General features: G+C 38.0%; 1 protein-coding gene across 3 annotated transcripts in view; it reads left to right on the top strand.

Moving 5' to 3' along the window:
• Positions 1-24,287, top strand: part of LOC133847287 (mucin-5AC) — a 67,784-nt gene extending 43,497 nt beyond the window's left edge. The window contains exons 1-6 of one of the 3 annotated variants that reach the window (XM_062282231.1): positions 1,276-1,510; positions 13,360-14,352; positions 16,523-19,224; positions 19,316-19,475; positions 20,522-20,690; positions 20,759-24,020. In XM_062282231.1, coding sequence (XP_062138215.1) covers positions 1,459-1,510; positions 13,360-14,352; positions 16,523-19,224; positions 19,316-19,475; positions 20,522-20,690; positions 20,759-20,966 — 4,284 coding nt within the window. In that variant the 5' untranslated portion in view covers positions 1,276-1,458 and the 3' untranslated portion in view covers positions 20,967-24,020. Of the gene's footprint in view, positions 1-1,275; positions 1,511-11,917; positions 13,008-13,359; positions 14,353-16,522; positions 19,225-19,315; positions 19,476-20,521; positions 20,691-20,758 lie in introns of those variants that run through there. The other 2 variants (XM_062282230.1, XM_062282229.1) reach the window with 2 other exon arrangements.
• The last annotated feature ends 2,033 nt before the right edge of the window (positions 24,288-26,320 follow it).

The raw sequence follows: 26,320 nt of genomic DNA, 5'->3' as shown, positions 1-26,320 counted from the left end.
ATTCAATATATATCTTCTATATTCACATATTAGTATGGCAGCGATATATTATCGATTACTGAGGGAACAAAAGAAGCAGCTTTTAACAAGTATATTTGTTGCGTGTTGTGTGGAAAACAATATAATCAATACTATCGAGAATTTATCGATAGTAAAATATGATTTCGTATTCAATATATATCTTCTATATTCACATATTAGTATGCCAGCGATATATTATCGATTACTGGGGGCACAGAGCATATATATTATATTTGTTGCGTGTTGTAGGGAAAACAATATAATCGATACTATCGAAAATTTATCGATAGTACAATTTGATTTTGTATTATAAATACACACATCAGTATGGCAGCCATATATTACCAAATTTTGTACAATTATACAGTCGATAACACATCGAGATGTTATCGATAAATTCAATGTTTCACTTATTGTTTGAAATAAGCACAAATGTTTTCTATCGATAAATTGATATGTCGATAATAATTCGATTTTTTATGTTTCAATAAGTTCGATGAGTTTTGCAAATGTATATAGACGTTATCGATAAATAATCGACATGTTATCGATATGCCAGCGATATATTTTCAATCAATTGAATGCTTAAAACTTGCACCCACGAGTTGCCTACCAATAAAATGCTATCGATAATAAATCGATAATCACTTGTAGCTCAAGTTTTCGAGTTTGTCGCTGCGTGGCTTGACTGTAGCGTTGAGTCGCGTTTATTACAAGTGTATAAAAACAAAATAAAACTACTGCACGTCAGTCAGTAAGTCAGCTGAAATGCTAATGAAGTTATTTCGAAGATACATCTACGCACACAAGATACAAGCTACAAGCCAGAGATACAGATACAGATACAGATACAGATACATTCGAAGTGGAAGCAGAAGCAGAAGCAACAGCAACGTCAGATTGACAGCCTAATTTGATTTATGCACAAATTGTCGCCACACTGCCAGACATGACGGCAACGGCGTCATTTTCAATTTGAAGTTTTATTTGTTGTTGTTGCTGCTGCTGCTGCTTCCAAGTTGTAAAAGTATCTTATGGATTGATGCCTGTTGCCTGTCGTCTTGATTGCCTGCATGCGCTGCTCAGAGTTTGTTTATTGTTTAAATGCTTGCTTGGGGTTTATTTTGGATGCCTAGTCGAGTTCACTAAGGGCTCAAGTGACGACAACAACAACAACAACAAAAGCAACAACAACAACAACAACGATAATAACAACTACACTTAACAGCTAGCAAAACAATCAACAAAACAACAATGTGATAATAACAATAATAACAACAACAACTACAGCTAAACAAAACAAAACCAAAAGCAAACTTAAAACGACAACAACGACAAAACGTGTGCAACAAACAACAACAACAACAGCGGCAACAACTATAATAGCAACAACAACAACAACAACAACACAAAATCAAAATTTTGCCACGCCCAACAATGCACGAACATTTTACCATGTGGATTAACTTTGGATTGCCCTTTTTTAAATGTTTGTACTTGTTTTCTTTTGTTTTTTGTTATTTGCCAATTCCTTTTCTTTCGTTTTATTATCATTATTTTCCTGTTTTCCTTATTTTTATTAAATATATTTCTAGTAATTTTCACATAGTTTTTACTCGAGGTTTTTCCTCCAATTTTTGTATTTTGTTGCTTTTATGTTTATTAGTTTTGTTTTTACGCTTGTTCTTGGCGTTGTTGTTGTTGGTGTTGTTGTTGTTAATGTTGTTGCTGCTGCTGGTTTTGGTGGCTCATAAAACACCTAAGCAAATACTTATGCCCCCAGCGCGAGTCATTAAAATCGCGTGTGGAATAACCTTGCGAATATTTCATAAAAATTCAACGACAAACTGAACCACAGCCAAAACATAAAGTCAACAACAGATTTAAAGTGCACAACTATTATGTATACATGACCATAAATAGTTACTATGTTATTGCCGCAATAATCTACGTGTGTCTATGTGTGTGTGTGTGTGTGTGTGTGTGTGTGTGTGTGTGTGTGTGTGTATTTATAGGGTGTTCCCCAAAATGCGACTTTAGTTCAACGCAATTCGAATTGCAAATTCAGTTTTTCCCAAATAAGTGATGCAAATTTCTGCACAAGTTGCAAACAAGTTCAAACTTAAAATTCATGAAATACTATCGATAACATTTGCATGTATAGAAATTACTTTTCACTAACATCGGAGATTGGTTTAACGAAATTCAAATTCATTGCAAATTTATACTTTCTTTATGAGTGCTACAAACTTGATGTGAAGCAGAAAATACGTTTGAAACATAGAACTCATAAAATACTATCAAAAACTATCGATCAAATTGAGATGAAGTGAAAGAAAACTTTGCTTTAATATAATCGATATAATTTGGGTGCGATGAAAAAACATTCCGTTAATAATAAACGGACTTCGAATTCCTTCCAAATTTATTAATGAATGTTAACAATTTAAATTAAGCGGCAGATAAATTGAAGCTCCAAGCTCATCAAATACTATCGAACACTATCGATAACATTTAATAAAAGAACACGCTGATGTTATCCTCAAATGGAACTTTAGTTGAACGGAATTCGAATTCATTGCAAATTTGTCAGCTAAATAGTGTTAACATTTTTAAGTTAAGCTTCAGCTAAGTTAAAGCTTCCTTTCCAGTAAATACTATCGAATACTATCGATTACATTGAAGAAGAAAGAAAGTACATTTTGTACAGTAGGAAATGTAATTTGGAATTTAGTAAAATGTCAAGAATCTGTGAATGATAAATGCAAATGCAAAAAAATGGATCATCTGCGGAAAGTAACTGTACAATAAATGATCGATAATTTGTGATAACACGATCGATTACTTTGCATCAGTGGCAAAACCTTTTTGTGTGCAGAAGACAGAGAAAGAGGCTGAAAATAAATGTATGTCTATGTGTGTGTGTGTTTGTGTGTGTTGCGTGCAAAATGCTAATTGGAATGTGTTAATTTGATTGGCAGGCAGTTGATTTTGAATTTGAGTGCTGCAGCTTTTTTTTTTATTCGTTTTGGCTTTTTAGTTCATGCGAGCCGGCGACACCTTTTATTTTGTATTTGTCTTTTTTTTTCTTTGGTGTTTATTTAATTTTTGTGGATTCGTGTTTTTGTTGCTGTTCTTTTTTTTTGTCGTTTTTTTTTGTTTTTTTATTTTTTGGCATAGTTCAGAGCACATTAAATAACTTAAAGCGACGGCAAAGCTAATGAATAAATATGAGCCATAAACGGGCAGCAATAATAAATACTAGCAACAAAACCAAGCGACAGCAGAAACTAAAAAAAAAAAAAAAACAAAAAATGTTTAAACCCAAAATGGAAAAAAAAAGAGACAAAAGGCAATAAAAAAGCGCGCATCGAAATGGGCAACAATTTGGTTGTTGTTTTGTGTTTTGTGTTTATTGTTTTTGTCTTTTTGCATGCGGTTTTTACTTGGCCTAAAAGTCGCACACATATTCACACACACAGACACAGACACGGACACTCATACTCATACTCAATCGTTCAAATACTTTTAGCAGCTACAAAAATTATAAAACCAAAATCAAATTAAATTTTAAACAAACAAAAAAAGTGAACAAAATAATCAAATCAAATAAAATTAAACAAAAATTCGCGAGTGCGAGCAAAAAAAATCACATTGACAGAGAGAGAGAGAGAGCAGGGAAAGAGAAAGAGTGGGAGTGTAGGCGTGTGATAGAAAGAGACAGAGAAGACGCGAGAGAGAGAGTGAAAGAGACGGCTGCTGTGTGAGTATTTTGGTCAACGTTTCAAATGTTTTGCTCGTCTTCTGTCTCTCTGTGTTCTTCTACTGATTGTTCTTGTTGTTGTTTCTTTCAATTTAACATAATCACGTTGTTGTTGTCTCGTTTTAAACTATATTCATTCACTCATTCATTCACGTATTCATTCATTCATTGCTCCAACTGTTCGTCCTTTGTACTTACGCTCACACGCCCACAAGTCGCTTATTTCCTCATCATTTATCACCGCCGCATTCATTTGGCAAATTGTTTCTTTTTTTTCCTCTCTTCTCTTCTCTTTTTTTCTTTTCTTTTTTTTTTCGGCAACAATTTTGCACCTGTCTTCGATTTGCAGCGCAATCATTTAATTTGCTGTCGTTCGGGGGGCAAAGGCAGGACGAAGGAGCACCTGAAGAGGAAACAGATTGCCACATTCGTGTGGCATTAAAAGTGACCTTTGAGTGCAACTTTTCAAAAACATAATTGCTGCATAATATGTATTGAATCAACATTCAATTGCTGTTATAAAACCAAACTGCTTTTTAATTATGCTTGACAAATTTCTTATCTTAACTCTACAATCGAATGCACTCATTAACTAATTACTCAATTTTCCCATTCAATGTTTTATGTCTGTCAATCTACTTGTTAAACTTTTGACTTTAATAGAGGAATCATTTCTTTTAAATACACACATTTATTTAATGATTTTCTAGTTCTTCGATTTCACACAAACGTTTCAGTAATCTTTTCTGTTTTAACCAAGTATCAATCAATAGTTTAAGCTTCATTCTAAGATGTTGTTCCATGTTTCTTAAATGTTTCCAATGCAGATTTCATTTAAATCTGAAATTCTACTTGATTATTTTTGTGATGAAATATAACGCTCTTATCAATTATTTTAAATGAGCTGACGTTATAGCAAGATTCTTAGGCAAATTTCTCTTTCAATTTTTAAAAGTGCATTTCATTGAATCTTAGCAAACTTGCTGCTTCACAAAAAATGTGAGTTTATAGCAAAGTTAATTTGATAGGTTAAATATCAATAAATATACCAATAATAGGTACATGGCAAAAATTAAATACTATATATTGAGCATACTACATTGGCTAAATAATTTCATAAAAGAAACTATAATTTTGTTTAATAAAATATTGAAAGATTGACATATTTGCTTTGGTTGGAACTTTAAAGAATTATGCCATTTTCTATACTCAATTTATTTGATTATTATCTTATTTAATATGGAATTAAGTACTAGGAGCAGAAGATTAATTCCAATATATAGTAAGCATAAGCTTTTAGGCACTATCTTATCTCTAAAGTAAAGTATAGAATATAAACCCATATTTATTGTGAAATGATGAGCGAAATTAGTCAAATGATAGCAGATTAATGCGCTTTGCATTTGGTATTATAAACGCATTGCTTGTATGACATTTGTTGCTGCTGCTGCTGCTGCTGTTGTTGTTGTTGTTGTTGCTGTTGTTGTTGGTGTTGTTGATGTGCCACTTGTACTTAAGTCATTCACATTTTTGTATTTTTGGGGCAAGTGAATAATGAAGCGAGACACGCCCCTTCTACCACTTTTGTTTTGTTTTCCTTTCTCGCAATCGCAGCTGTCTGATGATGTTGCTGTTGCTGTTGTTGTGGCTGTTGCTGCTGATATATTTGGCTCTGGGCAATGCCCGCCCGATCCTCGCACATGTTTCAGCCGGCACAGCTGACTCCGACTCTTGTCTTCGACTCTGACTCCGACTGCGACTCTCGACTGTTTGTGGCTTGTGGCAGGTGCCACAACACAGAGAGAAGACAACAAAAAAAAACCGCAAAACTAAAGCAGACGACGCCGTTCACCTTTTGTACCTGTTACCTGTTGACCGACGAAGCGTTGCGGCCCGCTTGCAATTTAATTGAATTTTATTTCAGTTTCTCGAGCGGCATTTGGGCAACGCCTCGATTGCTGCTTGTGCCCCATGCTGTTGCTGCTGCTGTTGCTGCTGCCACAGAGTCTTATCTCTTGGGCAATTTCAATATCATTTTATGCGGCGGTTCTTCGTTCTTCATTCTCTCTTCTCATTCTCCTTTTGTGTTTTTTTTCGCTGCTGCTGTCGCTGCTGCTTCCTTCGTTTTCAGCTGTTAATTCAAAGTAAATTATGTATTTTGCATAATTACAATATTTGACTTTTACTGTTGACTGCACGCCAACGACCACAGAGTCCGAAAGAGAGAGAGAGAGAGAGAGTAAGAGTGAGAGGAGCGGGAGATGAGGACTCATCTGGTGGCAAGGTGAAGTGCGAGAGCTCTGCCTGCTGTTGCCACTTTTCACTGCGCGGTGGTAGAAAGAAGTTTTTCCTTTTGTTTTTCTGCCTTTTTTTTTGTTGGGTCTTGTTGACTGCGGTTTCCGTTCATTTATCTTCTTTATGAATTGCGCTGAATGTTGTTCGTATTGTTGTTTCTGTATTAGTGCCTAATTTGCTTAAGAAATTCGCAATGCCAACTGCTGTTAATACCTACTTAAAAGTGCCTTCCAACAATACAATGCGAATTTAAATGTGAATAGCATTGGAAATGGGAATGGGAATTGGAATGAGTTCAGTTCAGTTCAGTTCAGTCTGCTTCCAAAGCAACCAGCAAAACTGGCTTAAAGGATTATTTTCTGTTAATTGTATTTATCGCAAAATATGCTTGAAAAGGGCGCTCAACTTAGTTGAATTGTTTTAGGTTTTTAATGGCATTCTTATTTTATTTCAACAGCCTCAATTGAGTAAGGAACTGAGGTTGAAACTTTGACAATTATTCCAAAATTATAAACAAATTAAGTGAACGTTGATGTTACTTTAATTTAGTTGAATTTAGTAAATGATTGTTTCAATTATTATCCCATGTCAATAAAGAAATGTTTATTTAATAAATTAGTCAAAGAAGTTCATAAAAGAAACACAAAATGTAGTTAGCGAAATAAAAATATGTATTCTTTACATTAGTTAAATATATGTACACTAAAAACAAATTAGGTATGCGAAATACTTAATTTAATACTTAAATAAATTAGACGAAGAAGTTTTGACAAGAAACACAAAATAAAGAAATACTTATTCAATAAATTAGTTAAATAAAAACTTGAAAACTACAAATTTAGTTAGCAAAAATATGAAATGATTTTTATAATACAATTTTCAATATAATTATCGATGGCAAAGAAAATTGTTTGCTATGAATTAGTTGATAGTAGTTAGCGGAATAAAAATATTTATTCAATAAATTAGTTAAATACTAGAAGGAACTACAAATTTAGTTAGCAAAAATATGAAATGGTTTTTTATTATCAAATTTTTAATATAATTATCGAAGGCAAACAAAATTGTTCTCTGTACAAATATTTATTCAATAAATTTGTTAAATACTCAAAAGGAACTACAAACTTAGTTAGCAAAAATATGTAATTAATTTTTAGTGCAACATAATTTCCATATAATTATCGATGACTAGCAAAATTGTTTGCTATGTTTTTCAAACCATTTCAATGATTTCTTATCGAGTAGTTGATCAGATAAATGCAACAACAATTGAGACTTGCATTCAGTCGGAAATGAAAAGAGTTTTCTTCATTTTTAGCTTGTGTTTTTTTTTTTATGTTTTATCACAAAAATTATATTCGAATCGTTTTCGGGTAATTGTGCAACATTTGCTTGAGAGAGAGAGAGAGAGAGGGAGGGAGGGAGGGAGAGAGAGAGAGAGGAATCTTTTATCCCATTGATTGTCGGCTTTCGGTTGTTGTGCTCATAATTTGTTGTTGCTGTGGGCCACTCAAACGGGATGAGTATTCGATTTTCGTGTTGCCCGAAATGTAATTGGAGTTGCTTGCAGTTGCAGTCGCAGTCGCAGTTGCAATCGAAGTCGCAGTCAAAGACGAAGACGAAGTCGATGGCGACCCCCTTTTTACCTTTCACCCAACCGATCGATACATGCTATAAATTCCATTGGCTTGTCCATGTTTTTTTCTCTGTTGTTGTGAAAGGAGAAAGTTGTGGCTGGCTGGCTGCTGTTGTTGTTGTTGTTGTTGTTGGGCTGCCACACGCTGATGCCACACGCTGCAGGAACGCAGTGCGGATGCAACCAGAGATGACGGCCACTTTCACACGCTCAAGTTGCAGTTGCAAGTTGTAAGTTGCCAAGTTGCAGCGTTGCCCATTGATGCAACAGGTGCGTGGGATTAGGCAGCAACATGTGCAAAAGGGCGAGGGGCGTGTACCTGGGTGGAGGAGGCGTGTCACGTTGTTGTTGCGTGCATTTAATTGTGCGTAATTATTCACTTTGGTTGTTATGCCAACACAACGTCGGGCCCTTTATTTTTGCCGTCGTCTCATCACAACTCTTAATTGGCACAGCCACCGAAGTCGCCTCCGCCTCCTCCGCCGTCGTCGTCGCCATCGTCGCCGCCTGCTAATTGCCCCATGGTCACCCCGATCCGCATCCAGTTTTCAGCGGTCTAATCCCCCCATCCCATCCCCATCCCCATCCCCAGAAGGTGTCTTTACGTGTTGTTTGCTTTCAGTTTGCATTTTTTTTTATACTCTTCTTGTTGTTGTTATGCAGCGTTGTTCTCACGTGATTCATAATCGGCCCATTAGCGATAACTAACTAGGCACATTAGAATCAAGCAAGCACATCTTTACAAAATGCTACAGAGTGTTTTCGCAGCAATTATTCACACTCAACTGCAATTTAATTATGTTATGTAGCTCGATCTGGGTGAATTATTGGAGTAACCGAGACTATGGCTAAGGAGATATATTATTATTATTTTTATTCATTATTATTATATGCATTATAGAAAACCTCTTTAGTTATATTATTGATAGGCACGCATTGTTCTTTAATAGAAATATCTTTCAATTAAAATGTTATATAGTCAACTATAAATATCAAATACATTTTTGGAAAACGAAAACTTTTACTATTGAGAACGATAGTTAATTACTTCTTCATGAAAAATGCATTTTATATTAATTTTTGATTTGTATAGTTGACTACATTTTTAATGCTTAGAATTTTGGAAAATGAAATCATTTACTGCTATGCAATTATATGAAAATTAAGTACATTTTCATGCTATACAAATTTTATTTAAATAGTTGACTTCAAAGAATTTTAATTGATATTAGAAAAACGAAAGTGTCTAGAAAACTTAGTTCAATGAAACCAATTCAATGAAATTTAAAGTGATTAGAAAATTGCACAAAATTCACTTTAGAAATCGATAAAAATACAGTTCAAGGATTTAGAAATTAAACAAAAAATATTAAATAATATAACTTTGAACAAAGTTTCATAGTATTCGCTAGATTTGAATAAAGTGATGTTGGCTAGAAATAATTTTAATATTTCACAACACTTCTTGGAAAACTATCTGATAACTTTCTTACTGTAATGATAAAATGTTGTTAAGAGTTAATAATTTAGAGCTCAGTAAGAAATAAAAGATTTAAAGAGAAGAAAAGAAAATATTTAAATTAAATTTGATTTAAATTTGAATTCTTCACTTTATGTAGGCTCATCCAATCACATTTATTATGAAACGTTGCGCAACACTGGCGAATGCGAAGTGCATTTGCATTGGCAAACCTTTTAATAGCCAAGAATCGATTATATGCAAAATAGCGTATGGTGAATAAAATAGACTTCAATTAAATTAAAATCGGGCGCTGAAGCATTTGCCATAATGTTGCCACTCAATTTGATTAAATACAAAAGTAGGGATAAAGCTTTAACGATTATACATACGACTAGTTGTCAACGCACAACATCAAGTATACCACACGTAGTACTCTTTCACTTCTGCTCTGCTGGCTATTTCTCTTTCCTACGCACACACAGAGACACACACAAACATAGAAGTCTGTTCGGATTGTAGGTCAAGTGCAAGCTCTGACAAATTGTTTGTCTATATGCGTCTTATACAATTTTGTTGCATTTGACAGGCGCCGACATTAAATAATAACACCTGACAGCAACACTCAGCAACAACCCAACAGCCCAACAGTGAACAGCCCAACAGCAACCCACCACAGAGGACAAGCTCACCCTATCCACCACCACCAAAATGTTCTCTCCTTGTCTGTTACAGTTATTCTACTCTCTCTCACTTTCCCATTCTCTGCCCTTTGACTGAGCTTGGCGAACTAAGTAAATGCGCTTCGAAACGTCAAAAGCTTTTCTGTCTATAAAACACACGCTGATGACAGAACGTCATCATTAGCATCAACAGCAGAGCCAGCCAGCCAGCATCATTGTCATTTCGAATGTCATCGGTTCAGTGACGTCAGAGCAAAGAGAGCGGAGAGTCAGAGAGAAAGCGAGCGAGAGTAAGGAATTGTGAGCGTACGTTTTTGTTGCTGTCATCATTGCACTCACTTCTTCTTCTTCTTCCTATTCTGCTTGTTGTTGTTGTTGCTGGCTTCTTTCGTCTGCGCTTGTCTACGTGCTGCTAGGCATGCCATTGCACAGTGTCTCGACATTCTATTGAAATGCAGTCATAGGCAGAACATAGAACACACCAAGCTTATCTACAACAGTTAAGATATCCAAGTAATTTATTCGCAAATGTTTGATAATAGTACTTGGAATAATTATTACGCACTTTGCAAATAATTATGAAATCTACATACCAAACAGATTATAATTGATAAAGAATTACAAATGAAATGAATGTTCATTTTTTTCTCATTTATTTATATTGGTCACTCACAAGTTGGTTAAACTTTGTTTTAAATGTTGACAAATTATATGGGAAATGTGCTTTTAATGGAATATTTAATGCTGAACTCGACAGTTTTTAAAATGCGAACGAAATCAACAAAAGAAAGAAACTAGTTGATTGCAAACTATTGCTGATAAACATTATAAATAAGTGTATTCTCAAAATTGACATACACTTTGCTGAATAAGTGAAATTTTGAAATGCACTCTTGAGAAACTACGCGGAATATAAATTATAAATACATTTTTTATATGCGCGTTAAAATTTAGCACTTTAGCACAATTTAGCAAAAAAATAGTTGATTGAAAACTATTGCTGCTAAATAATGTTGTTAAAAGTGGAACGCCAATAAAATGTTGTTCAATTTTTTGTTATGCTGATAAACAAGGTTCTTTTTTGTTAATATTTTTACGTATTAAGTTTACTTGTTTCAATTTAAAAAAGCTTGCCATTTTATACATAAACGTACAAATATATTTTTTATGTTTTGATTCTAAAAAAAAGAAAGATACTTGGAGGCACATTTTAAATTGATAAATTTTTAAATTGATATAAATTTTGCTGAATTTGTCTAACTAAAAGAAAGCATGCTAATTAAAATTAAATTATTTTGTGTTTAAATATGAATGATTTCAAATTCTTAAATACAAAAATATTGTTGTGTTTAATAACGAAAATGATCCACTGTTCGATGTGCGTTTGGCGTCAATGTTCACACGCTTCAACACAGACACGTTGTTGTTTCTTTTTGTTGTTTTTGTTTTGTGGAGGAGTTCTGCCCCCACTCTCTGCTTGTGCGTTTTTGACTTCTCGATTTTTCCATGCAGAGAGCAGCACCAAGTGAGCGAACGAAAGAGAAAGAGAGAGAGAGAGAGAGTGAGAGAGAACAGTGAGTTGGTTGAGCTGAAAAGTCGACAGCTGTTTGTTGCTGTTGGACGAGTGCGAAGCCAGTCAATGGCACAAATACATACATACACACACGCACACATCTATACACTCGTGTGTATGTATGTACGCAGATGTATTTATGCAGGAGGGGACTTGCATTACAGTTGCTGTCCCACTCCATCACTGTAGCGCCACCTGTCGGCAAGTGGTTTTCCGATATGCTTTCCATGTATTTGCCAAACCTTTGACCGACACTCTGTCGCCCCCTTTTGTCCCCTTGCTGTTTGTGCTCCATGTCTTTTGTGCAGCGGCAGCGGCAGCGGCAGCATCGACAGCATTCTTTCCTTTTTGTGAGCTGATCAAATATTTGACAACCAGGTGACTTTTACACTCGTTTACCAGTTGCGGAAAATTCATTTTGCCAATGTTGACAAAGACGTCGACGGGAGTGGGGAAGGTGCGGCGGGAGGGTTTTCTATATACAACATAGCACACACATACACAACAACAAGCACTTTAACAAAAGGTCAACAGTAAAAATTCGCGAGAGAAACGGGCTTTAAAAACGCTACAAAACCACATTGAAAACCGCGCGCGAAACGCGCGTGAAACGCGTTACGACAACAAACAAACAAACAAACAAACAACCAACAAAAAAAACTCGAAACGAAAATGAAAATATTTTACAAGCATGTTGCAACTTTTACGAGCGGCTCTCGTCGTCTGTGTGTGTGTGTGTGCGCGCGAGTGTGTGTTAGTGTGTGTGTGACATCTCAACTTATCGAAGAAAATTGTTTACTTTGCAGCAAATGGAAGAAATGAAATGAAATGAAATGAGAAACATGCTATAATCAAATTGAAAATGAAAGAGTGTAAAAAACATAATAATATACTAAAAAAGAGTTGCCTTAACAATGAAACTTCCCTGTTGACATAATCTACAAAAAAAAAAAAAAAAAAAAAAAAAAAAACAAACAAACATATATACAACAAATATACACACTTATATACAAGGAATATATACACATAACATAAGAAATAACATTATATATGTATATACATATAAAAAAAAACTATATTTTTAATACAACATTAAAGTAAGAGAACCAAAAAAAAAAGAAAAGAAACAAAAAAACACATACACGCGATGCGCCTAAAAGAAACTACAAAAAAGACGACGTCGCTGCCGACGCTGCTGTCGGGTGAACTGCTGAAAACACTGCGCCACTCGCCGCCAACAATTACACAGCAGCAACACCAGCAGCAGCAGCAGCAACAATATCTGCAGCAGCGTTGCTCAAGTGTTGGCAGCACCAGCAGCAGCGGCACCTGCGAAACGGAACGTTCAACATTATCCGCCTCATCATTATTATCATCATCATCGTCCTCCTCATCATCATCATCCTCTTCATCGTTATCGCCGCTGGCTGCAATGCCCACATTGCCGGCGAACATGGATGAGGCAGCTGCTGCTGAGGCGCTGGCGGCAAACATTGCCGAGTCGTTTACATTCTTGCAACAACATGCGGCGCATCATTTTCGCGACATTCTGTATGCGGCCCACATGCTTGGACGAGGTAAACCACAAGCGGGTGGCGAGGGCAGTGGGCAGAGGGCAGAGGGGAGGCAGCTTGTGCTTTTTTTTTGGGGGGGTTGCCTCGCGCAGGGTTTGATAGGCTGAGATTGTTGCACGACCAGCTGCTTGCTGCGGCTCGCTCAACTGGTTTTTTTTTCGGTGTCTTACATACATTTTTTTGTATTTTATTTTTTTTTGGCCAACCAACCAACCAACTTTCACTTTATGCTTCGTTGCCGCATTTCACTTGGCACAAGCAACCACAAAAAAAAAAAAAAAAACCTGAAATTTACTAAAGAAGTTGCAAGCACAATATTAATCGTTTATCCTTTTTGTGATTTGTCTAATTGCAGGCTATTATCAGCCGGCAGGTCCGCTGATCTCGCCGCATGTTATTGCGCCACCGCCGCCACCGCCAGCAGGTTCAGCCGCAGCAGCAGCCGCGGCAGCAGCAGCAGCAGCAGCGGCCGCAGCAGCCGCAGCAGCAGCGCAACAACAACAGCAGCAGCAGCAGCCAATTAAGAAGCTAGCTGAAGACGCTGCCACAGACGTCGCAGCAGCAGCAGCCAGCGCTGAAGTTGATCCAGCCACAGCGGCAGCAGCAGCAGCAGCAGCGGCAGCGGCAGCACAACAGCAACAACAGCAGCAGCAGCAACAGCAACAAGCTTATTCCGGTGCCAGCGCTGTGGCTGCAGCTGCAGCAGCTGCGGCAGCCGCACATCCGGGCGTGCCGTATCCACGCTCGATGCACGCAGCACAGATGCACTATTCGACAGCGTATCCGCCCAACTATTATACACCGTATCCGGGCGAGGTCATGTGCTATTCGCCGCCCGCCTATCAGCCCTATTTCTCCAGCAAGGTGTATCAGAGCGGACCGCCGCCGCCGCCACAAGGCCATCCGGCTGCCCATCCGGCTGCCCATCCGCCGCCACCGCCGGGCGCCTATCGTCGCTATCCCTACTATCAGCACGCTGCGCCACCGCCCGGCCATCCGCCGCCACCCGATCTCTACGATCAACAGCCGCCGCCACAGCAGCAGCAGCAGCAACAACAGCCGCCGCAGCAACCAGGCAGCGGTGTGCCAACGCAACAGCAATCGCAGCAGCAGCAACCCGTTTCGGTTGCAGCCGCCGCGGCAGCCGCTGCCGCCGCAGCAGCAGCAGCAGCCGCAGCTGGGGCAACATCAGCGCCAGCGGGCACACAATTGGTGCCAGCGCATCAGCCACAGCCCCAGCATCTGGAGCATTATCCCGGACCGCCCAGCTACTACGCCGGCTACAGTCCGGGGGGCGGCAGTGCCGCCGGTCAGTGCTACACGCGAGGACTGCAGGGTCCTTATATGGGTAAGCAAAAGTATGGTTCTTACTCCCCCAGTCGGATCCATGTCTCATGCACACGCTTGCCAGTAAATGTTTTAAGTTGAGAAGTTTGTATATCATTTTGGTTTGCTTTGGTTGACAATCTGGTATATTTTTTATACTATGGTATATTTTGAGATTTGTAGTATATTGATATATTAAATATAGACTTTGGTATATTTTAGTGTTATTTTTAGGTGGGTTAATTTGGTACAGTATATTTTGAATGTCGTAGTATATCGATATAACAAATATAGCTATTAGTACATTTTAGTATTTTGTAGGAATATTAATTTATCCTTATATGGGAAGTAAAAGTATGGTTCTTGCTCCCCCAGTCGGATCCATGTCTCATGCACACACTAGCCAGTAAATGTTTTAAGTTGAAAAGTTTGTATATCATTTTGGTTTGCTTTGGTTGACAATCTGGTATATTTTTTATACTATGGTATATTTTGAGATTGACAGTATATTGATATACTAAATATAGACTTTGGTATATTTTAGTATTATTTAGGTGGTTTAATTTGGTACAGTATATTTTGAATGTCGTAGTATATCGATATAACAAATATAGCTATTGGCACAGTTTAGTATTTTGTAGCAATATTAATTTATCCTTATATGGGAAGTAAAAGTATGGTTCTTGCTCCCCCAGTCGGATCCATGTCTCATGCACACACTAGCCAGTAAATGTTTTAAGTTGAAAAGTTTGTATATAATTTTGATTTACTTTGGTTGACAATCTGGTATATTTTTTATACTATGGTATATTTTGAGATTGATAGTATATTGATGTACTAAATATAGACTTTGGTATATTTTAGGTATATTAATTTGGTACAGTATATTTTGAATGCAGTAGTATATTGATATACTAAATATAGACCATGGTATATTTTAGGTATATTAATCTGGTACAGTATATTTTGAGTGTAGTAGTATATCGATATACCAATTATAGCTATTGATACAGTTTAGTATTTTGTAGGAATATTAATTTACAGTACAGTATATCGATATAGCAAATAGTGGCATTCGTATAATTTAATATTTTTTAGGTACATTGATATGCTGTGGTATATTTTGAATGTGGTAGTTTATCAATATACCAAATAATGTCGTTGGTATAATTTAGTATTTTTAGAAAGATTAATTTGGTATGGTATATTTTGAATTTAGTAGTATATCGATATACCAAATATACCTATTGGTATATTTTAGTATTCTTTAGGTAGATTTGCTGCGGTATATTTAAAATGTAGTGGTTTATTGATATACCAAATATAGTCTTTTATATATTGAATTATTTTTAAGGAAAATTATTTTAGCATTGTATATTTTGAACGCCGATATATCAAATATAGGCATTTTTATAGGCTAGTAATTTTTTTGGTATATTTAAAAAAAATACCACACTGTTGCGCGTAAATTGAAACTCGACTATAGCTTTTAGTTGAAGGGATTTGTAATTTGGTTGCAACTGAAGAATTTGTAATAATGCAATTTGGTTGAGAATTGTAAATTTCCAAATATTAACAAAACAGTTTTTTTTTTGATATTGCAAATACTGTCTGGTAGTACTACAATGAACTTATCTTAGCGCCACATTTGTGCTTTATTTATTTATTTTGTGTGTGTGTGTGTGTTTATTCTATGCACTGAGTTGTTGATAGCAAGTTTCATGATTGTGGCGCATAAACTTTATTATTTGCCAGCGATAAGCATTTGAATAAGTGAGCACTTCAGTTGAATAGAGACATCGATTGACGAGTAATTTCGAACATATTAAAAATATTTCACTTAAACTCTGATTCTTCACAAATATGCAGATTTGGTAATTCCAAATTTATAGCTTTAAAGTGTTTATTTCCCTTTTTGACTTAAAAGGCATAAAAATATATAATAAAGTAAGACACAGCAACAGTATTATTTGAGAATTTGATTAAGATACGCGCGGCTTTAAGTGATTAGAAAGTATCACGCCAGTTGGTTTTTGGTTTGTTTGTTAAGATAACTTTCCGAATATCGGATCGGATCTAGACGTATAGAGTATATAATCTAATCGCGTGACTGAAAATACTCGTACACATTTTAATCATCGAATTGCAACAAGTTATTAAATATTCTTTCACATTTTTGGTTTGTTTTGCAGAATATCCGCCACAGTGCCCATGTCCAATGCAACAGTCGTGTCCAAAAAACGTCCATACTGGGCCTCATATTGGTAGCAACAGCAGCAGCAACAGCAACACTTTCTCACAGAAGACGAGCAACAGTTTGATGCTGAGTACTACGAGCAACAGCAGCAGCAGCAACAGCAGCAACATGCCTGTGTTTGGCAGCAATACGAGCAGCGAGAGCAGCAACACATTGACAGCCACCAGCCACATTACAGCAGCAACAGCAACAACAACAGCAGCAGCAGCAACATCGTCGACGACATCAACAACGCTGACTACCAGTAGGGGCCCAGTTAAAAATGGCACCAACAACAACAATAATATCATAAACAACAACAACAACAACAACGACACTGATAACAACAACACAAAGGTGAACAACAGCAACATGAATATGCGTGTTGCAAGCAACACGACAACAACGTTCGCCACACTGGCGACAACAACAAAAACAACAACAACAACGGCAACAGCTGGCACAACAACAACACCAACGGCAACTAACAACATTGGCACACAGTGCCAAATGCTGGTGAAAACCGAGCTGAAAACGTCGAGCGACGTCGACAACGGCAACAGCAATGGCAATGGCAACGGCAACAGCAACAATCACACGACCAAAATGCAATACGAGGCACACGTAATGCCGCCGCCAACGCCGCCCGAAAGCTATTGCGCCAGCGATGACAAGTTGCTGGAGGAGCAGGACACAGAACCTCTGGATCTGGAAGCGGAGCGAGAGCAACGCGTTGCCAAAGATATTGAATCGTATGATCTAACGGGCAGCACGCCGCCGCCGCCGATGGTGGCAAGCGTAATGCCACGCAAAGCGCGTATTGGCAAAAGCATGGCCAGAGAGATGGTCTATGCAGCCCAGCAGCAGCAGCAGCAGCAGCAGCAACTGTTGCAGCTGCAATTGCAACTGACGAAGCAAGCAGAAGCAGAGCCACAATTGCCTTTTGTACTTAAAGCGGAAATCAAAGCGGAAACGGAAACAAAACCAGAGACCAAAATCAAAATCGAGCACGAAGATGCAACAGCAGCAGCAGCAACAGCCACAGCAGCGGCAGCAACAGCAGCCATAGCGGCAGCAGCAGCAGCAGCAGTAGCTGAGACAACAGCAACATGCAACACACATATCAGCAAGCTGCACGATCTGAAGCCAACAATCAAAACCGAACCCGAAGCGGAGCTGGAAGCAACAGTTGCCAGCAGCAACAGCAATGCGACCGACGACAACAGCAACAGCAACAACACCAACAGCAATGGCATCGTTAAGCAGCGTCTCAATTTGCTGTCGTCAACGTCGACAACAGCAGCAACAGCGACGGCAACGGGAGCAACCAAAAGCAAAACGCATAGCTACAAGAGTCTCATCAAGCAGGCGGAGCCAAAGAATTATTTGTGTCCAGGTCGCAAATTTGTGCGTCGCTACGGACGCACGCAAGCCAAGTATGTGAAGCGTCGCCAATTGGTGCTAACACAGCGACAACAGCAGCGACTACGCGCACAGCGACGCGAGCAACACTTGCAACAGCAACAGCTGCAGCAGCAGCAGGCAACACATGTGGCACAACAGACGACGGCAACAACGATGGCAACGGTGGCCATTGGCACCAGCGACATTTGCGAGCAATCAACCTCGGCATTGGGGCTGCCCAGCGGCTGTTCGCCGAGTGCGTCGCCAAAGCGTGTGCGACCACGTAAGCAGGCGATTGCATCGCTGCATCTGCTGGGCAGTCTGGACACGCAGCTGACGCGTGGCTACTTCAGTGATCCCGAATTGAACAGCACCAGCACCAGCAGCAGCAACAGTGGCAATGTCAGCGCCAGCAGCGGCGCAGCCAACAAGCAACTTTATGCGCCAGCAACACCATCGCCGTTGTTGGCGGTGACGACGACAGCAACGTTGCCGCTGGCCGAGAAGCGTTCCAAGTCGGAGACGAAAAAGCCGCTGGCAAGCGTGACGCTAGCAACGCTGCAGGCGACAACAGCAACAGCAGCAGCAACCACTCAGCAGCAACAACAACAGCAACAGTCTACTACCTCAGCTGGCGCGGAAGCGCCGCCGGCCAAGAAGGCGCGTAAGCAGCCAGCAAAGGTCAAGGCGAAGAGCAAACCTACAACAGCCAAAGGCCGCAAGTCTGCAGCAGCAGCAGCAACAACAGTTGCTACCAGCACAGCAGCGACAGCAACAACAACTGCTGCTGAGACCAACAACAATGAGTATCAAACGGCCGATTTGCAGGCGCAAAAAGGCAGTGCCACGCCCACAGTGCCAGTAGCTGATGCAACAACAGCAACAGCAGCAACCACAGCAGCAAACACGCCGCCTCAGCAACATTCCGATGAGCAACACAAGTTCCTGGTGCCTCAAACGCCGCTCGAGTCCATGTTAACAAATGCGACCATGCCCACAGCCACAGCCACAGCCACGCCAACGCCCACAACAACAGCTGCAACAGCACGTCAAGCGCATGCAACAACGCACACAAAACGCGCGCGTTCGCGTTGCAAATTTGGCAATCGCAAGAAGCAGCGACAGCGACCCGGAGGCGTCAGCAACGAGCTAGACGAGACGCAGCCGCCGGCAACGCGGGCCAATGTGGTGCCCAAGTGGAACAACGGCTGGATGTGGGAGGGCAAAGCTTTCCAAGGCGCCGTCTTTCTCAATGTAAGTTCATCCCAATGTCAATTTGAATTTGAATTTGAATTTTGCATACTAATTGCTTTACTCTCTCTCTCTCTCTCTCTCTCTATTTTAGAGCGATGATCCTTTGGTGTTGCGCACTTGTTATCCAGCGATGCGACATGTTGAGGGCGACATCATCAGGACCCGCGATTGTGTGCTGCTCAAGGCAAACGAGGACAACGAGCTGCCCTATGTCGCCAAGGTGGCGCATCTCTGGCAGAATCCCGAGGATGGTAAGCTGCCGTGTACTGTACTGTGCCACACATCACATCATCAGCAAATCTATTTTAAAAGCTAAAGTTTAAAGCTGCTCTACAGCAGCAACAATTACTATCGTCTGTCTGTCCGCTTATCTGTTTATAAACCCTTCCGGGAATGACTTAAATTTCGGCACTTTAAGAAATTGTTAAGGTTGTATAAAAAATAATATGAAAACACATGCTAATACTACATAATTTGACAAGCACAGTTAACTAAAGTATATAAAAAAGAAGAAATCAAAAATTGAACAACATTGAACAATAAATTGCGACTCGACTGACTTTTTCAGAGATTTTAACTTTAGTGCTACTTTTATTTGTATGCCTAAAATATTGTTAGCAAAGATCCCAAATAATAAGTCAATTCTTTTTGCTGTTCTGCCAGAACCGATGAAGACTAGGCTCTCTAGATTATATGCTGTAGTATTAAAAATGTTCGTATATTAATATTGTATTGATGTGTAATAGTTTCTTAGAAGAAATATAAATAGTTCGAGTTCAACATATTTTGTTTACGTAGATTTTTCAGTATTGCCATTATTGTACTCATATTTAGCTGAAACACTTTAGAATGCTGAAATTGTTGTTACGAATATTTATAATTCGTAGATTTATTAGCCCAAGTTTTATGAAACTTAAATAAACTAAATAAATTTCTTGTATACGCTATTCTGTTGGGAGCTTAAGAATGTATGCTAGTTGATTTGTCTTGCAAGTTCGAATTCTTGATTTTGCATTCTTATACATAGTTGTAATTTAAGGTACAGAAAGGATAAGATGAAAGGCTTTCAGCTCAGATTAATATTATTCGATTTATTGTATTATTATTATTATTATTTTTTACGCATAAATTGGAATGTAACTTAGTGACATACATATATCTAAACTGGATTGCACTTTTTGTGTATAGGATAGAATATTAATAGCTTTTAAGTATTTGAATTAATTAGTTTAAATCATTGCTTAAATTGTTATTAAGTTGTTGTAATTGTTTTCTAATCATGCTCTCCATTTTGCAGGCGAGATGATGATGTCGCTGCTGTGGTACTATCGACCAGAGCACACGGATCAGGGACGACAGCGTAACGATTGCCCCGATGAGGTGTACGCCTCACGGCATCGGGATCACAATTCTGTGGCCTGCATTGAGGATAAGTGCTACGTGCTGACCTTTAGCGAGTACTGCAGGTGAGTGAAGATTGCCATTTTAAAAAATGGAATGCATATGAAATCTAAAATATGTACTTTCAATCTAGATATCGTCGACGTCTGCGAGCGGCCGAAGAGGATGTGGAGGATGTGAGCATTGTGCCGCGTCGCAGCAATACGACAAATTGTTACACGGTGCGCACCGTGCCCGATCACACCAATCCGGAGCTGGTGATGTTCTGTCGTCGTGCCTACGAGTTCCGGACGCGTCGCCTGCTCAAGTTGCCCCAAAAGAATGCGCTCGTGTGCAGCTAGCGCCGAGCCAAACAACAATCGCAGCAACAGCACAAAGAAATTGGATTGGGTATAGGAATGGGAATGGGAACGGGAACGGAAATGCAACTGGAGATAGAGATAACAAGAGATGATCATGACGATCATGACGAAGACGAGGACGAGGCAAGAAAAGTGGAAGCAGAAAAACAAAATGGAAAACTTAGGATACGTATGCTTCATTAGCTTTTAAGAGGCGACAGAGGATTAGATCAATCGATGCTAAACCAACAAAGACAAAAGCAACACCTACACACACACACACTCACACACACACACACACACGACCAAAATGGGAAGAGGGCAAAAGAAAATGCGAAATGAGAGTTAAGGAAATGCAAGAAACGGATTTACATTGTATATGTAATTGTAATTTACATAATTTATTATTTATTATGCGCCCAACGCACACCCAAAAAAAAAAAACAAAACAAAAAATACACCCCAACACACACACACACGCATAATTTGTTATTAAGTTAAATGTATTTATTATTGAGTTTAGTCAACAATCTTAAGTTTCATCTCTCAATTATTTTATTCTACCTTTTTTTTTTGTTTGTTATTCTTAGTTTCAATTCGATTTCATTTCAACTTCAATTTGAATTTCAATTTCAACTGAATACTACTCCACAAAATTAATGCTCAGGCAAATCAACTTTGCGCACACGCTCTGCTAAAATTGGAGAATCAACAAATCGTTGTTAAAATCCAGAGAAAGAGAGGGAAAAGAAAGAGGAGGAAAATTAGAAGAGAAAAAGAAAAAACTTAACACAATTCTACGCGCTGTTGGTTTTTTTGTTGTTAGTTTTTGTAAGAAAAAAAAAAATAAATAAATAAAAGTAAAAGAAAAACCACGCAAGAAAGAAAAAATAGAACGGAATAGAGAAAGAGAAAGAGAAAGAAGAGAGAAAGAGAAAGAAGAGAAAAACCTTAAGCATGTTTGCAAAATATATTTAATTTTTTTCCTGTTTTTTTAGTTTATGTTGAGCAAAATACTTTGAGAAATTTGATTTCTGCAACAAATTATTCATAGTTTTTTTTATACACACATATGATTTAGACCAAATTAAGTACATATACTAAACAGTTTTTTTTTATATATATAATTATGTATAAATACATATATAAATATAAATATATATACATATATATTCTTAACATAATTGAAGCACTATCTTTAAGTTGCATAACAAAAATCCTTAAAAAACAATCGAGAGAAAAACAAAAGAAAACAACAACAACAACAACTACAAGTCACATACATTAACAAGAAGTACTTTAACTATATTATTTAATTGTAATGCTTAGCGTTTTTAGTTAGTAAGCAATTGAAAATCATTTGTTTTATACCAAATACAAATTAATTTATGCACTTAATTTAAAAACACAAAACAAAAACAAAAACACACACACACACAGAACACAACCAACACATACATATATACAGTGTATTATCTATATATTATATATATTATTATTATTATTATTAATATGATCATTATTATTTTTTACTAAATTCTTTTTTTATGATATTAAAAGAAAAGCCCATAATAAAAATCCATTTTAATCGAACACTCTTACAGACTCTTTTTTAGTTGATTTCTTTTGTTTGGTAAAGAGAAAAAAAAGATTTTTGTCTTTTATTTATTTATCTTTGAGCCGAACAAAAATATCAAACGAAATGTTATAAATTTTGAAAGTTCCAGTAAATTTAATTATAGGTTGAATAGTGCTTGCAGTTCAGAAATATAAATCCTTTTTTTTTTAATAATGTTTCATAGATCGTGTTAAATTACTAAAATTACTGTGCAGTAATATCAACGAAGTCTTCTCACAACTCGAATTTCTTTATGTAAAATTTTGTTGCATACTTTTGGGCTGCTTAATTTATTTCGATTGTATACGATTTGAGCTAATTGAAGGTGTGCCAAGAAACTTAGTAGGAAGCATAACACAAAAAACCAAAAAAGACAAGCAAACATAAACACGTACATATTACATATAAGCATGTAGGGGGCTAAAGTAGGCGTGTCAAGTGCTATATGTAGAGCGTTAGAGAGCGTAGTGAAGCGAATACTCGAATAATCGAGTGTGTGTGTGTGTGTGCCTGAAAGAGGAGCAACCGAAGAAGAAGCAAATTAAACACGTTCGCACACACACACTCACACAGACAGATACACACATACATACATACATACATACATACGTACATATAAAGTATACATAAGTAAGTATATAGGGAGCATAGCAGAAACATATGAAACATGTATACCAAAAATACAAACAAAACTTATATATCAAAATCAAAAAAAAACGAAATAAAAAGACAGTTTACAACTCGGACCATATATAGGGAATGGTAATGGGTAATGCGATAGGTTTGTCGGTGGGGGATTTGGGGATAAACGGGAATGTATGCGCAAACACAGATGCAGGATAAAAACAATTCAATTACAACATTGAGAGGTGGTATACAGAGAGCAAGAAACTAGCCAAAACAAAAAAAAACAAGAAAACAAAAATAAGAAAAGATATAAAATACAAGTAAAATAATAAATCACGAATTATATTTGTACGACATCGTATACCCCATATATACATAGGTATATATGTATATACTATACAGACACACAGACACACACACACACACACACACACACAGAGAAACACTTGCAACATATATTGGGCCAGAGTAGCATGCTGGACAAGTCTACAATACATATGCATACATATACAACACTATATACACATACACATATATATTTCTATAGACGATGGAACAACAACACTAAACAGTAAAAGAGTAAAAGAGTAAAAAAACACATACATATATTTGTATAATAGTCAGATGTATTTTTTTTTGATAATGTTTCGTTTGATCTGCAAATGAATAACGAACGCCACAAGCTGGATACATTCAACATACAAAATATACACTACAACACTCTCACACACACACAAAGGATGCCTGAACAAAAGTAATATGAAAAATAAATAAAAAAAAAGAAAAACAGAAAATACCAATCTACAAAATGTAACGTAACAACAACAAATGAGTAAATGAACAAAATTTTATGGTTTTTGAAACGAATGTTATCAATTAATTAATTGTACTAGCATGTAGCCAAAATGAAACTAAAATCAAATGTTTGTTTCCCCACAAACAGCCCGCAATCCCGCCCCGCCCCGCCCCTCTCCTTTACTCTTTCCTTCGATTCCCCCTTTTCCATTGTCATTAACATTAACGAAGAATAAATGTTCAACAATTTTCTGTGTAATTTGTTTCCAATTTCCCCCAAACATGAAACAAAAAACAGAGAAAGAAAAGAAAATAGTAGTTAAATGCATATTCTAGTATATAGAAAGTATATATACTGCTGCAAATTCTTTATTATTGTATAATTATTATATTATGTATGTAATCAAGTTGAATTTTTATGCTGCCCATTTACGAAGGGGTATCTTGAAACTCACCCCAAATTACCCAATTTAACACAATGAGTTCAAAAGCGATATTCTGTTCAAATCACACACGACAATGTTTTTTTGTTTTCGGTAATGTCTTCAGCAATGAAATGTTTTTACATATGCTGAAAAGCGAAAAATAACACATTTAGCAATTAACAAAAATCATAACACGCAAAATGGTCAATAAAAATCAAAATATTGTTTATTAGACAAACGATTGTATTTTTTTGCTTAAGTACACAATACTAGAGAACGCAACTTGTCCATAGATGGCGCTACTAAGTAACTTTTAAAACTATCGGGAATATTTTTGAATGGGATCGATCTTGCTTAGAAACCGACACGTGAAGTAGTTGAAATACCAGGCGAACAGAAGTGAGCAGCAGTGTAAATTATGTCAGCCTTGAAGTATGCCACAAAAAATGTAAATTTTGTGATACCGAACGAACGATAGATGGCGCCACTAAATCAACAAGTAAGTCACTGGATTTGTGGCCACGGTTGCCACTTTTGGTACAAATGTACCAAAACGGGTACATTTTTTATGCGTTGGTACATTGTATCACTTTTTTACGTTTTGGTACATTTTTAATATGCCTCTTCTAGTATTTAAATTGTTCATAAAATTTTATGTTCACACATATTATTTTAACAAATGGCTCAGTTCCACCGTACACAAATTTTGTTTCAGTTAGAAATTGAACCACGACTAGCACTGGAAAATATCGCATACAGTCGATTTGCGATGTATCGTGTCAATTGAGAAAATATGTATGTATGCGTCAATGTAAGGTCCATCACTACGTAAACAGTTGTATATTGTAAATCACAATATGTGAAATACAAAAAATAATTTTTTTTGAAATGGCAACCGTGCCTATGTGTGCTTTGAAAATTTGGAAGGATATGCCCGAGATATTGCTTGTTTTCGAAAAAACGCCCAAGCCAAACAAGACATAGAGGACACAGCGGACATAGCGGACACAGCGGACATAGCGGACATAGCGGACACAGCGGACATAGCGGACACAGCGGACATAGCGGACACAGCAGACATAGCGGACACAGCGGACATAGCGGACACAGCGGACATAGCGGACATAGCGGACATAGCGGACATAGCCGACACAGCGGACATAGCGGACATAGCGGACATAGCGGACATAGCGGACATAGCGGACACAGCGGACATAGCGGACATAGCGGACATAGCGGACATAGCGGACACAGCGGACATAGCGGACATAGCGGACACAGCGGACACAGCGGACATAGCGGACACAGCGGACATAGCGGACACAGCGGACATAGCGGACACAGCGGACATAGCGGACATAGCGGACATAGCGGAAAATTGGTAAATCACAATTTGTGAAATACAAAAAATAATTTTTTTTGAAATGGCAACCGTGCCTATGTGTGCTTTGAAAATTTGGAAGGATATGCCCGAGATATTGCTTGTTTTCGAAAAAACGCCCAAGCCAAACAAGACATAGCGGACACAGCGGACATAGCGGACACAGCGGACATAGCGGACATAGCGGACACAGCGGACATAGCGGACACAGCGGACATAGCGGACATAGCGGACACAGCGGACATAGCGGACATAGCGGACACAGCGGACATAGCGGACATAGCGGACACAGCGGACATAGCGGACACAGCGGACATAGCGGACATAGCGGACATAGCGGACATAGCGGACATAGCGGACATAGCGGACACAGCGGACACAGCGGACATAGCGGACATAGCGGACACAGCGGACATAGCGGACATAGCGGACATAGCGGACATAGCGGACACAGCGGACATAGCGGACACAGCGGACATAGCGGACACAGCGGACATAGCGGACATAG

The sequence above is a fragment of the Drosophila sulfurigaster genome, chromosome X (genome assembly GCF_023558435.1).
Source record: "Drosophila sulfurigaster albostrigata strain 15112-1811.04 chromosome X, ASM2355843v2, whole genome shotgun sequence".
NCBI classification, from domain to species: Eukaryota; Metazoa; Arthropoda; class Insecta; order Diptera; family Drosophilidae; genus Drosophila; species Drosophila sulfurigaster.
The sequence above is the reverse complement of the archived record's forward strand: the minus strand, read 5'-3'. Positions and strand labels throughout refer to the sequence as shown.